Raw genomic sequence first — 12,868 nt, forward strand, 5'->3', positions numbered from 1 at the left:
AGGACACAGTGCTTAGCTAGCTCTAGATACTCTAAATTTATTTTAGAAACAAAACAAAACCCCACAGGATAAATTTGTTGTTTTTCTTCCTACTTTGACRTTAATGTAACTTTTGACTGTCTGGTGGTGTTCATTTACTAGATACTTTTTATTTTGACAAAAAACATTCATCCTACCATTATTGACTAAATTAATTAATTAAAACATTATGTTAAAATTCTTTTTCCAGACCCCAAATTTCATATTTTTGGTAGGTTGTTCCACAGTAGGAGAGGGTAAGGGAAAAAAAGGGAGGACATAAGGAGTGATAGAAGGGCTAAAGTACAAAAGAAAGTTAGAGAGGATAGAAGGACGTATTAAAGAAAGAAAGGAAATACAAGAATAAAGTTCTTGTATTTCTCCCTCTCAGAACAAAAGGAAGGACACAAAAAAAAGTGTGTGAATTGAAAGGATAGAAAGGAGAACAGAGGTAAAAAATGAATAAACACAAAAAGAACAGAAAAAGAAATGAATAAAAGAGAGACAAAAGGTAGGACTGAACGAATGACGAGGAGGAAGTACAGAAGAAGGGAAGGAAGGTAGGAAAGTAATGAGGAAAGGATGTATGGGTGAAAGGAAGGAGGAARAAAAGCAAAAATACCTCTTTCTTTTGGATGGGGGACAAAAGTCGGGAAATAATTTTCATTTTCAGTTCCCTCATTCTTTTCCAATTTTATTAAATTCCAAAATAATTACCAGACTGTTTCAAACCCCAAACATCACCAGATTACAGAATTTCTGCTTAATCTCATTTATTAAAATCTCGAGACAACTTAATTTCTGCACACAAGAACAGTGAGTAAATTAAATCAGAATTTGTTTACTCTTAACTGGCTTTACGGTTGCTAAATATGCATTTTACTTCACCATTAATTTGCTTATTGTCTGCAATAAAAACACTTTTAGACTAAAAACAAAGAATCTGGGCAGTTCCTCATTTGTTGACAAGTTGAGTTAATAGTCAGCGGTTTAGCAGATAATTTACATAACACACAGTAACCAGATTTACTGTCAAGCATGGAAATAATTAGTGGGGCAGTAAAGCAAGAAGAAACGAGCGTTTACAGCAATCGCACGCTGCTGGAAAGCTTAAGGAAAGAAACGTCCGTCCCACCTGCGACAGCGGCGGCTCATGGAGGTCCAGCTGCAGCCTCATGACCACGTCTGGGAAATCTCCGGCGTGGAAACACACAACGTCTTTGGTGATCCGGGCGGGAGTGTCGCTGCTGTGAATCGACACAACAGGTTTTTAAAAAGCAAGCCTGAGTAAACCACAGGCTGGGCAGCTTCAGACCTCCCAGCATGCACTRCGGGAGGATCTGGAGAAGTGAAACGGATCCTCTGCACTCACTCCTCTCCGCAGCGGACAGCCTTCAGCACGCCGACAGCGGCCGTGGTCTGTCGCTCGAAGCCCTGACCAATGTGATCGGCGTGGGCTCTGGTCCGGTCCTCGAACAGCATCTCTCTGGGCTCGCTGGCTCTGGGCAGGTACTGCAGGTTCTTGATCTCATTGGTGGACCTGCAACATGTCCAGTTCACAGCYGTCACGGTTTACAGAGGAGGCGAACGCTCTTACAGGAGTAAAAAGGTATTTAAACRGGTTTTCTTTGTAAAAGTATTCGCACCTCTTGAGCTTTTTCTGCTTTAGTTCAGGTGATAATAACTGACTTCAATGTGATTTACTGAGATTATTTATGATGGACAACAAAGTGGAGCATGCTTAAGAACAGGAACTAAATTCCTSACTTCTTTACTAGAAAGCCTCTGAAAACTAGTTAATTAACCCGTTCACAGATGAATTATGATCCTTTGTCTCAGAATTTTTTTCAATTTTTTTTTAATTTTCTTAAGGCATAAGAAAAGGTAGGAAAAATGTTTTTGTAAACTTTTTTTTAGGTCATCAATTGTAATTTTCTCCAAATACAAAGTTGTTATTTGAAAAATACATCAGTAGTTTTGTTCTTTAGGGGTTATCTGATGTCACAATATTTTTTTTACCTTCTACAGTTGAAGGAGGGACCGGGCCGTTRGCATGCTTTTTTTTGTCTGTCGGCCATATTGGATTTAACAAAAATAATTTCTTGCATTTGCAGCTGATGGCCAGTAGTTGATAGTGTATTTTATGATGCATTAGTGTCCACTTCAGTGGTCTATGTGCATTTATAACATAAAAATCCACAAGAAGCACCAGAAAATGGCTTTTAGGTAGCTGTCCACTGTAGTCACCACTATACATGAAAGGGTTAATTCTGATTAATCACATTTTCATCAAACAATATAATCCAAGTTTTCCAATTCCAGTAAATTTTTATTTAACTGTGGTAGAAGGACACCAGGATGTCCAAAGTGTGGCGCACGTTTTATTTCTTTGGCCAATGAATACTCTCCAGTTCATGAAGTTGTTACATAAATGTTCTGGCATCCCTGAAGTATAAGATTTATATTATTCAAAAGTAACTCATTTAATTAAATAGTAATTAAATACAAAAAATGATGATGTGCGTCAGTTTCTAGCTAGGATACTTGAATGTTGCATGGCTTTAGTTTCAGAAATAGTTGCATCCAAAACGGCCTAAAGCAAGTAAACGTCACACTCGTCTCTAAATCATGCGACATTTCTGCTTTTCGCAGTGCAGCATGTCTGACATGAGAATGTGGTGAAGGAATAGAAATTCACCTTTTCCTTTTGAAGGGGGATTTCGGCATGTCCGCCATGGGGATCATCTGCTCCCCGGGTCGGACCCACATGATGGGGCCGTCGTCGCTCTCAGTCGGGCTCTGCAGCCGCAGACTGGAGAAGGTTCCCCACGGCAGAGTTCTCTGCACAAACACATGGCGGGAAACTTCAGGTTACGTAACTCAAGAACACGCACGCACACGCACGCACACACACACAGAGGGAAGTCAAACAGATGTTGACTCGCCGCTGGTGCGGACATTTTGCAGCTATCGGAGAGCACTGACCACCAGGAAAGGAGACTCCTCCAGCATGCTGAGGAACTCTGGGAAGAAGTCGCCGACCTCTTCGTCCACGGCTCCGACCAGACTGACCTGCCGCATGGCGCCGGCACGGTACGTTCCCCGGGAATACGTCCTCTTCACCTGGAGGAGGGGACACAAAAATCAGCCCACAGCTCACATCACGGCACATTTCCACAGCTAGAGAAACACGACAGGTGGCCTTTTCAGCGTTTGCTCTTGACTACGCACTCAGAAAACCTCAACCTTCAGCGCTTATTGAGAAACGGAAATGTCAGGAGCAAAGCAAACAAAAGCCAAGCTGCTAGGACTCAGAGAAATGTGACGGAGGACCAGAAAATCATTCAGACACTTTTCAAATCTACAACTCTAATTTAKACAAGAACAAAGTATTTAGTACAATCCAGATATTTAAAAAATAGCTCCGTCAACAATTAGACATATAAAAAGTGAAATAGCTCTTTAGCTAACATTAAATTAAACATCGGAGTCAAAGTATTAAGTGCCAGTGAATCATTGTTGACTAAAAATCTTCAAATTGTATTTCAAACTTCTAATTATCTTCATGTTAGTGAAACTTGTTGCATCATGCAGCCACAACATCCTGGCCTGCTGCTCTGGACCTCCGTGTCCGGTTCGGCCGTGTTCACCAACACATGAGCAGAAGCAAACAAACGGCTTGGCTCAAGGCGTTCAGTGCAGAGCTCGTCCAGAACCAGAACCAGAACCAGAACAGACAGGACAGACAGGACAGATGCGGAGCGCTGCCTCCGAACTCACAGCTGTGCTTTTTTTCCGCTGTAGCTGCAGAAATTATCATAAAAGCAGAGCGGAATGTTTTCTCTGAGGAAAACACCCTGGGGGTTTGGATGCCGCTTCTTTTTTTTTTTTTACCGATCGAGTTTTTATCTTGGAAGAGAAAACATCCGGGAGGGAAGCCGCTGCTCTCGTGGCGCGCCGTGACGTCAGAAGATGGTTGCTTCCTTGAAGCGCGTTTACGTCGACGCTGGCCTGCTCAGACCTGACATTTGACACGTCGCACCGTCTGATTTGGTTTTAAGTGACCAGTAAATTACATCGTAATTGGAAAGATTACAGCTACCTGATCCGAATTGTAAATGCGGCCGCGTCACGGTGAGAAGCGGAGACAGCAGGCGGCTCTGCTGGTGACACTGACGGCTAACACRAACCAGACCTAATGTTTCTGATAAAACATCAACAGATTTATCCCTGTTGTATTTTTAGTTTTAAAGTATTTAACTACAGCACAACCAATAAGAAGAAGCACAATAGATGCAGGAAAGTGTTCTGTACCTACCCTGCTCACTGCTTGCCTCATATTTTATTTGATGGTCGAAGAATCATCAGAACCATAAACTTGTGCTTCTGGTTATTTTATGATGAGCCTTTTAAATGGACCCGATTCTGTTTCCAATAACGTGTTCCGCATCTGAATCCAAAGCACTTCTACTAAAGCACATCTTGTCCACCGGTTTGCTACTTAAAAGGTAGGGTGTTATGTAAAATCAACTTTTTTGCGATTTACATCATGTTCTGTTATTCCCTCATCAAAAACATACCTGAAGTGTTGCTGTGACTCCTTMATGCTTGTTTGAGAAATGATTTAATCTCCCGTGGCAACCTAAACGTTTGCTCTCACAAAGTGACACTTTTCCCACATATCTCCTCCTTAGAGCTGCAGTCTCCAAGCCAAGCTCACCTACCCTGCTAACTCCTACAGACTAGCGGCAGCAGCAAACACCTGGAGGAACTGAGTCTGCTGAGCTCATCATAGGAACCACTACTCAGTGAAACGCTGCTATAAAAATGGCTGTGAATGGCTTAATTGTTGTRATGAGGCGCTGAAAGCGGAAGGAGCTTCTTAAAGAGATGGGYTCAATTTCAAGGCATTAAGTTACAGTAAATTTCATATACTCAGCACTTCTATAACRGCTGAAGACAATCCAGCGTTAAGAAGCAATGAGTTTTTCTCTAACCTTAGTTCTAACGTGTGTAAATGAACGTTTTGTGTGTGTGGTTGAAATGTTTGTTGCCTTGTGATTCTGTTTTTTGTGGCAGCCATCTTGGAACCCTGCTAAAATGGATTCCCACCTCAAACCCAACTCTGTTATAGAAAGCGCAGTTACTAGAGCTGGAATTTGATGGGCTGAAGTYTAAACTAGTTAGAAGAATAAAACGTTTTACAAATTGTGCATTTGCATACRTAAAATGTCTGCCTTATATTCTATTACTGACAAATAATTGTTAGCGTTKACTCCGTGTATGTGAAAGTTAACTTTTTTTCCTTTTTCTCTCACTCTGGAAGGCTGAGGTGATTGGCCGATGTAGATTGAGAAGGCGGGGTTTAACAGGCATGGACGTAGCAGTAGGATTGATGGCTGCCATTTTTTAATCTGCTTTGTTGCACCAGACTTAATAAATCAACTTTATTKCTGTACAGCCAAGATTGAGTTCTTTTACCACACCTCTCAGAATAACACCTAGTTACTTGAGTGTGCTATAAAAATGGCACAACATGGCTGGAAAATACATAATACTGCCCCTTTAATCTTTTGTTTTTATCTACATGGCTGCTGGCTCACCATCTGTTTTGTGGGCTTTCCACCAATAAGGACAATAATAATGTCATTAATTTGTTGTTTTTAAAGAGATTCCTTTGTTTTTAATTTTCCTAAAGCACAAAATGTTTTATTTTTCTCAGCAGTATTAAGTTTGACAGCAATCAGCTGCTGCACAGACAGAGAGCACTTAATTTAATTGTGCGGCATTTCTGCACTGAAGGAAAACTAAACTAATTTCTAGTAAAATATTAGCTGGATTGAGTCTAACCTGTTGTGCTGCGAGTCAAGTCTTGATCTGAAGTTTAAAGGTTGAAATTAACAGAGGAAAAAAATGTTTGCCCTCAACTGACGATCCATAGTTTCACTTTCGCCGTCTCGTCCAAACACAAACGAGCAAAAACAAGAACTGAACAGTACTATGTCACACAAGATTATTGTCTCATTGCGGTTAATCTGCTTTAGAAAACATCAACACTGGAAAGCAGAAATATAATACAAACCAAAGTGGCAACGCATGTTGAATGACAGACCCAGMMAGTGTTGAGCAACAGCTAAATGATTTCTACCCTGAGGTCATTTATAGAGCAAAGCATAGCAATAAACACAACAAATAGTGCCAAAACGCTCTATAAGTGTGAGAGTGAACCTGCTGCAGCCGGAAAGGATAAAAAAAATTAAAAAAACCCTGAACAAATCTGGCATTCAGTGACATAATTTGAAGCACCAAAAATAAAAACCATACAGCATGAGATAAGGAAGCGCTACACTAATTTTGGTTCTGGAAATGCTTTGTTCTTACCTTCTTCTTACTTTCATGTTAACCAGTGAACAGAAACAGCCTGAATAAAACAGTCAAACACATTCAGTCGTCACATGTCGAGTCCAAAGCTCCGAGGCGGMGAGCGCTAAAGACCCCCTGCCTCTGCAGCACACCTCTCTATTAAGTCAAGCAGTGCAATCCTGAGTCCATAACTACTGCCTGTATGCAGCAGAAACTGATACAACGCGCGGGTCTRAGAGCTGCCATGAATTAATTCAGTCACTTAACTAAAGAGGCCTTTAGAGCTGCTGCTGCTCCACTATATGCTAATCTGCAAAACTGTACATCTGCAGTTTGCATCAGCAAGTGAAATTAATCAATAAAAAACAAATGGGCAAATTGTGAAACCTCAACACATTGACTGCATCTACTGAGAGGACTGAGAGTAAAGTGGGACTTCACCACTGTAGGGAAACATCACATTACAGTTATTATTTTTGAACATTAAGCAAAGCTCCTAAAACATCACAGCTTAGCTCCATCTAAGTTGCATAGCTTTCATAAGTGCAGCTTGAAATATTGTGCAGATATTTTCAGTGTCTTGAAATAATTTTTCTCACAGCTGAGAGAGTTTGGCATAGATGTATGAAATCTTTCCGTGACCTAAATCCGTTTGTTTAACTTGCTGAAGCGTGTTGAAACGAGGCTTAAACCCAAAGCATGTGACAAACTCGAGCTTCCATTTTTAGTGGCTGAGCACCATTTGTCACCCAGCGAGGCGATCTGCGCACCAGGTAGGCTTGCTGCTCTCTTTCTCATCCATCATAACGTGCACAACTCCCTCTATGGCCTTCATCGTCCTCAGACGTTGTCAGAAAGTGAGAATCCTCCACCTTGAAATGCTACAGGCTCCACATGTAATTAGTGGTTGTGTTGTCAAGACCACCCAACCTGAGACAAGACCAGAACCAGGGGGTACCAACCCAAAACCTGAGTTTACCAAACCAAAGGGAGACCATATTCAAGACCGTTGCTGTAGTCTTAACGTGAAAGTTGTAAATCTTCCTGCTGCAGCTCATTATCAAACCTCATCAAGGGGACTGTTAGCACTGGTGAGCCAGTAGGGGGCGCTGCCACAACATTTAACCTAAACCTGCATGCTACTATTGTCCAATAAATCTAACATGGTAACAGGTTAAACAGACAAACCAGATAACATTAAAGAGCAGGCAGCTAAATGTTAAATTTAGACAAAAAACGGTTCTAAATGATGAATAAAGTAAGTAGCTYTGCAAAATATGTTAAAATMTTRTTAGTACTTCAAAAAGCAGCCAGYTTTGATTGCTCKAGATTAAAGATTGGTCAGTCAGAAGCTGTGATATTTTCTGTCCCAACTAATGAACATCACATGTGAGGTCTGGCAGTCCATGCAGGCAACRGTCTTCAGTGTGGAAGWCACTGAAGAAAGAGGAGTCAAAGTTAAACATGKTCTGAATTAGTGAGATATCTTCAAATTAAGTCCAAGGAAGAACAGGGAGTGTCTGTTCATTCAGGAAATTACTTATTAAATTCTCACTCTCTCAGTAACAGGAAGACAAAAGATACTACAGCGCAGATACTTTGTTTCAGAAAACGCTGGATTAGGAAATGTTGGCAGCTATCCTCTACATAGAAAACACCCACAGACTGATAATTGAGCTAATCAATAATATAAGCTGTGAAAGGCAGTTTAAAACCTCCCATGTTACCATGCTGCTGGAATAACATTGATCTTTTTAGTAAAATCCCTTTTAATAGCAACACAGTCACTTTAAAGATCCTGTATAGTAGCTTATCTTCACATTAAATTTAAAAATCTGGTATCGTGAATGGACCCTGCGTGCCAATAGTAGAGAAAGGAGTTACGCTTCATCCGTTAGGTGGATTTATTYGTACAAATATTTACTCCCCAAACCCTTGAGTATTTTAAAACATACTARATTTACAGTGATGTGACCGGTGCATAAAGAAACAGCACTGTCAYCTGGTCAACTGTAGAAGTAAATCGTTTCATTTTTCAGTAAAACAACTCTAAAATTATTCATACACCAAGCAGGTTTAGATTTAAAGTAATATTTTGATTTTACCGACGTGTTTCTTCTGACTGGATGTAATATTAATGTTTTGTAGTGGCCCCAGTCCTGATAGAGATACAGAATCAGTGAAGACTCACTAAATTTAAATCCTAAAAATACCAGAGGAAACRCATAAGATTGAAGATTTTTTGCACTGATTATTCAGAAGAGTGCAAACATGTTTAAGAAATGCTTCTTTTTTTCCCCCAACAAAATGTACAAAAAGTTATTTTCTACTTTGTAAAATTGATACTTATTGTCCATTATATTATTATCATTTGAGATATGTCTGTAGCGTTGTGAATAATTTGGGGGAAAGGTGGTTAAATTTACATTTTAGAAAATATTTTGAAGGTTCTTATTTATTTTAAACTTAAAGAGAAATCAGATAAAATAGGTATAGACAAAATCACTCCGTGCATCTCTTAATCCAGGCTGTTTAGGCTGTTGGGATTTTGGTGGTTCAAATCTCATTATTGCTCATTGACAATGTCAGCAGTTAATAACATAATAATCACAGATCGGCCTGCATGTTTTCTCTGACTGGTGAAAGATTTACTCTCCATTGAAGAGATAAACTCCTTCTCCTCCAGCTGACAGCTAAAGAAAACACCCAGTAAATCCAGCACAAAAACAACCCAACCCACCCAACAACCAATCATAGAGCACGCCCCAAATAGAGCCACCAATCCCTGCAGAGCATCCCTCCCGCCAAAACTTTAGATGTTTTTTTTTACATTTTAATCTTTGACAACTAAGAAAAGATTTTTCTCCTAATGATTATTTAACACCTCAGTATTAAACTACTGCATATCTGCCTTACGTTTCAGCAACGTAGGAGAACAATCTTATGCAAACAATGCTTTGCCTCTCCGTATATTTAACAATGGTTAGCTGTAGCGGTCACCAGCTAAGCCTCACTAACACACATTGGAGTGTTTTACGTGGCTACAGCATTTATACAACTGCAACATTACTGCAGCATTAGGCCTGTCATATTAACTAATTTATCTGGATGATAAATTGTCCTGAACATTATTTCAACAAACAATAATGTCATTTTGGGACCACTTTCAGCTAGTCTAATATTATTAATGGGGCATTAATGTAAGTGCATCCTCTCAAAAATCAAAGAACATTTAACACTGCAACTTGGAAACATTTAAAATATCCAAAACAAATKAACAAAACAACCAAAACAATAATAATTAAAACATATTATGAAGTCTTTGTAACCAAAATTGCATTTAGAAAAGGAAAAAAGGTAAGTATGCCAGATAGGACTTTTGTAAAACAAAAAATAAAAAAAAGAGGAAAAGGAAATACTTCATACAGGGTGTTAAATGTTTGCAGCATTTTTCAAAATGAAAGGGGAGCATCTCTACTGATTGTTGTTAAAATAGAAAGTAACAAGCTCATTTTAATTTATCATACAATTAATTGATTCATTGCTTAGCCTGTCACAACTATACAACAACATTTATTCATCTCATGGGACACTATGAAGATCCTCTGTCTGCTCTGACGAAGACTCATCCAACTCGGCATGCTGAATGCTTGAAAGTGAAAGTGAAACTGTTTACTCGTCCTTCAGCTGAATTCAGGTAAGTATCTGACCCCTCGTCTGTAGTCAAGCAGCACTGACATTTCCTTGATTGGTAAATACACAACAAAATACTGGTGTAATACCAAAGCTGACGAATCCCCGTCAAGATGCAGCAGAACACTGAACTCCATTCCCTTGACTCCATGATACGTGCATTATTAAGAACATGACCAAACAAAATGTGACGCACACAACTTAAAGACCTGACAGGAGTTGATGTTCTACAAAATCGGCTTCTTTTTCTCACACTTAGACCTTCAATAGCAAGACACAAACTATGGGACAGTAGCTTAAAAGTTACATTGATAAATAAATGGAAAAGTCACAGCTTTTTATGGACAAAAAGAAAAGCTACCACAGACATTTCCACATTAACACAGTCATCCAGATATGGGCCGTCTCTTCCATGAGTTWTTCTAAGCATCTTCCTACCCTGACAGAACATCTGTGACTGAAATGACTTTTTCAAACCCCACAACATCAGAGCTTTCAGCCTTACAAGACTACTTGAAAACTGACACGCTTTGAACACACAAGAAAAGACTGGAGATGTTGCAGCGCAGCTTRAAAGGATCCACCAAGTCTGGACACAAACTGTGAGGTGTGTCGTTTCAGGATGTGACAACTGAGCTGCTCACAAACTACCAAGAGACTTCGAAGGAGCAAAACATCCCGGTCTCTATCTGACGCAGTTCAGAAACCCGTCCTCACCTGAGAGTGAAAGGTAGCCATGGTTGTCGTCTCGATGTCCTTCTTTCCGAGCACTTCCATCTTCACTGTTGCGTTGGGAAAGTTGTAGGAGAAGTAATCCAGGAAGTCTGGGAGGTAGGAAGCCGCTCCGTGGATGATTCCCATCACAAAGCGTGCGGCCTGAGCTCCATCCTCGCTGAACGACAGGCTCACAAACTCCTCTGCAAAGCGCTGCATCTCTGCTGGAGACAGACAGGAGAGCTCCTCGATGTAGGCRTGCACCACGGAGGCGCCGCCGTTGGCCTGCTGCTCGATGTGGATCAGATGGCTGAACTCCAGCCCGGGAAGGCCCGCCGTGGCTGTGCAGCCGTAGCTGAGCCTGTCCCTGACCATGGAGGACATGGTGGGAGAAGCAGCAGCAGCAGKATCCTGGAAGTGTTGTGGTATTGTAGTGCTGTGGATTAGACCACTGCTGCTGCTGTCCCCGTTGATCCGACCAAGGAACTCCGGCAGACCCAGAGTCACCCCTGAGCACACAGTCTGGCAGGATCGGTGGTACATTTTGGGCCGGCTGTGCCTCTCCTTCACCCACTCGCTGTCTTTGTGCTTCTTTTTCTTCTTCTTCTTGAGTTTCTTAAGCAGCAGCTCTTCCTCTGAACCAACGCTGAGCACCTCTTTAGACTCTGTGATCAAAACAAGAACCGTTTACACCAAATGCACAGTACTATGAATTATGATAGTACTGTGTATATCTTATGATTTCAAGATATACAGCTGTTACACTTGAGGTCATGTGTCTGTCTTATTTTGTCTTAACTTCCAATATAATTTTGCATAAGATGTCGGGACAACCAGAACCAAACCTGCTTTAAATTGACTTAAATTCMTATAGTAACCAAAAAGAGCACAATTACACAATTATCTCTGCCTGATGATAAAGTTATTTCAAATTCTGAATCAATTCCTACCTTTCTGTGGGGACATCACCTCTCCGTTTTCTCTCACAACGTCATGCACAGGTGGTAGTTTGTGTTTTTTCCACTCCTTGTTCTTTTCCTTCTTCTTCTGCCTGTCTTTCTCCTTCACACTGTGATCTAGGGAGAAGAAAAGGTGAACTGAAACATTGTTGTGTCAAAACTGTGGCAAATAATTCAAGGAGAAACATTTCCACGTGTATACACACACCATATGGGCCTAATAAAAACAGAGGCCTGATGTGCGGCAAAATGTCGAATAACTCAACAAAACATCCCATGGATGGATTTGTGGACAAACTGGGTTTATTTTACTGTAAAGCAGGAAAATAAACTGCYGTGTGCTGTTGTGGGGAGCAGCCTGGCCGTGCCGTGTTGCCCTACCTCTCTGCAGCGTTTTCACGTCGCCGTTCTCCGTCTTTGTATGGCAGCTAGCGGGGCTCACTCTCTCCACAGCGGCGGCGGAGCTCCGCGGGGCTTCGCTGCTCCTCTCCTTCTCCTTGTGTCGCTTCTCCTTCGCCTTTTTCACTTTGGGAGGCGAGGCCAGGAAGTTGCTGATTTTGAAGATTTTCCGGACAGGGGTAGTTGGCATCGCGGAGGCGGTGGARTGGCTCGCCTTGGCCGGGCCGAAACTCCATTTCGCTGGGCTTCCACAACTCTGCTTCCCGTTGTGTTTTTCCCCTGCGCACACCTCTCCGTTCAGTTTCCTGTGCTTCAGACCCTTCTCCTCCACCCTGACCTTCTTCGGGGTGGGTGGGAAAATGTCGCTGGAAGACTGCGGACGGCTCTCGGGCGGTCGTTTGGCCAGTAGGGKTTTCGGGGAATTTGTTTTGCTGTTCGCAGCGAAATGCATGGAGTCCACGGACTCGGCCATCTTGGAAGTTTCTATTTTTTACGGTCAGACGTAACTGGTGCGTGAGAGACAGGCCGAAGGCGGGGCTTAGCCTGTTACGCATGACGTACAAAAGGAGAAAAGATGGGTGGATAGGGGATGGGAGGAGTTCCTCAATCATTTTTTTAATTTGGTGGGTGGACTCAAATTCCTTTTATATTAAAATGTGATTATAAACTATTAAATTACCCAGGTTTCATTAACAAGACCCCCTGGCTTAGAAAATTGGCTA

General features: G+C 41.4%; 1 protein-coding gene and 1 long non-coding RNA gene across 2 annotated transcripts; one reads left to right on the plus strand and one right to left on the minus strand.

Annotated features, from left to right (window-relative positions):
* Window positions 1-223: 223 nt before the first annotated feature.
* On the minus strand, window positions 224-12,659 carry LOC103466064 (round spermatid basic protein 1-like protein). Its single transcript, XM_008411387.2, has 7 exons — window positions 12,129-12,659; window positions 11,739-11,864; window positions 10,792-11,453; window positions 3,004-3,141; window positions 2,717-2,859; window positions 1,391-1,558; window positions 224-1,265 (listed from the first exon to the last, which is right to left on the minus strand). The coding sequence occupies exons 1-7, from the start codon at window positions 12,616-12,618 to the stop codon at window positions 1,067-1,069; spliced, it is 1,926 nt and encodes a 641-aa protein (XP_008409609.1). The 5' UTR covers window positions 12,619-12,659; the 3' UTR covers window positions 224-1,066.
* On the plus strand, window positions 3,024-5,478 carry LOC103466063 (uncharacterized). The gene is made up of 2 exons (XR_533912.1): window positions 3,024-3,111; window positions 4,713-5,478. It is a non-coding gene; the product is annotated as an uncharacterized LOC103466063 (long non-coding RNA).
* Window positions 12,660-12,868: the final 209 nt, after the last annotated feature.

The sequence above is a fragment of the Poecilia reticulata genome, linkage group LG6 (assembly GCF_000633615.1).
Source record: "Poecilia reticulata strain Guanapo linkage group LG6, Guppy_female_1.0+MT, whole genome shotgun sequence".
Taxonomy (NCBI): Eukaryota; Metazoa; Chordata; class Actinopteri; order Cyprinodontiformes; family Poeciliidae; genus Poecilia; species Poecilia reticulata.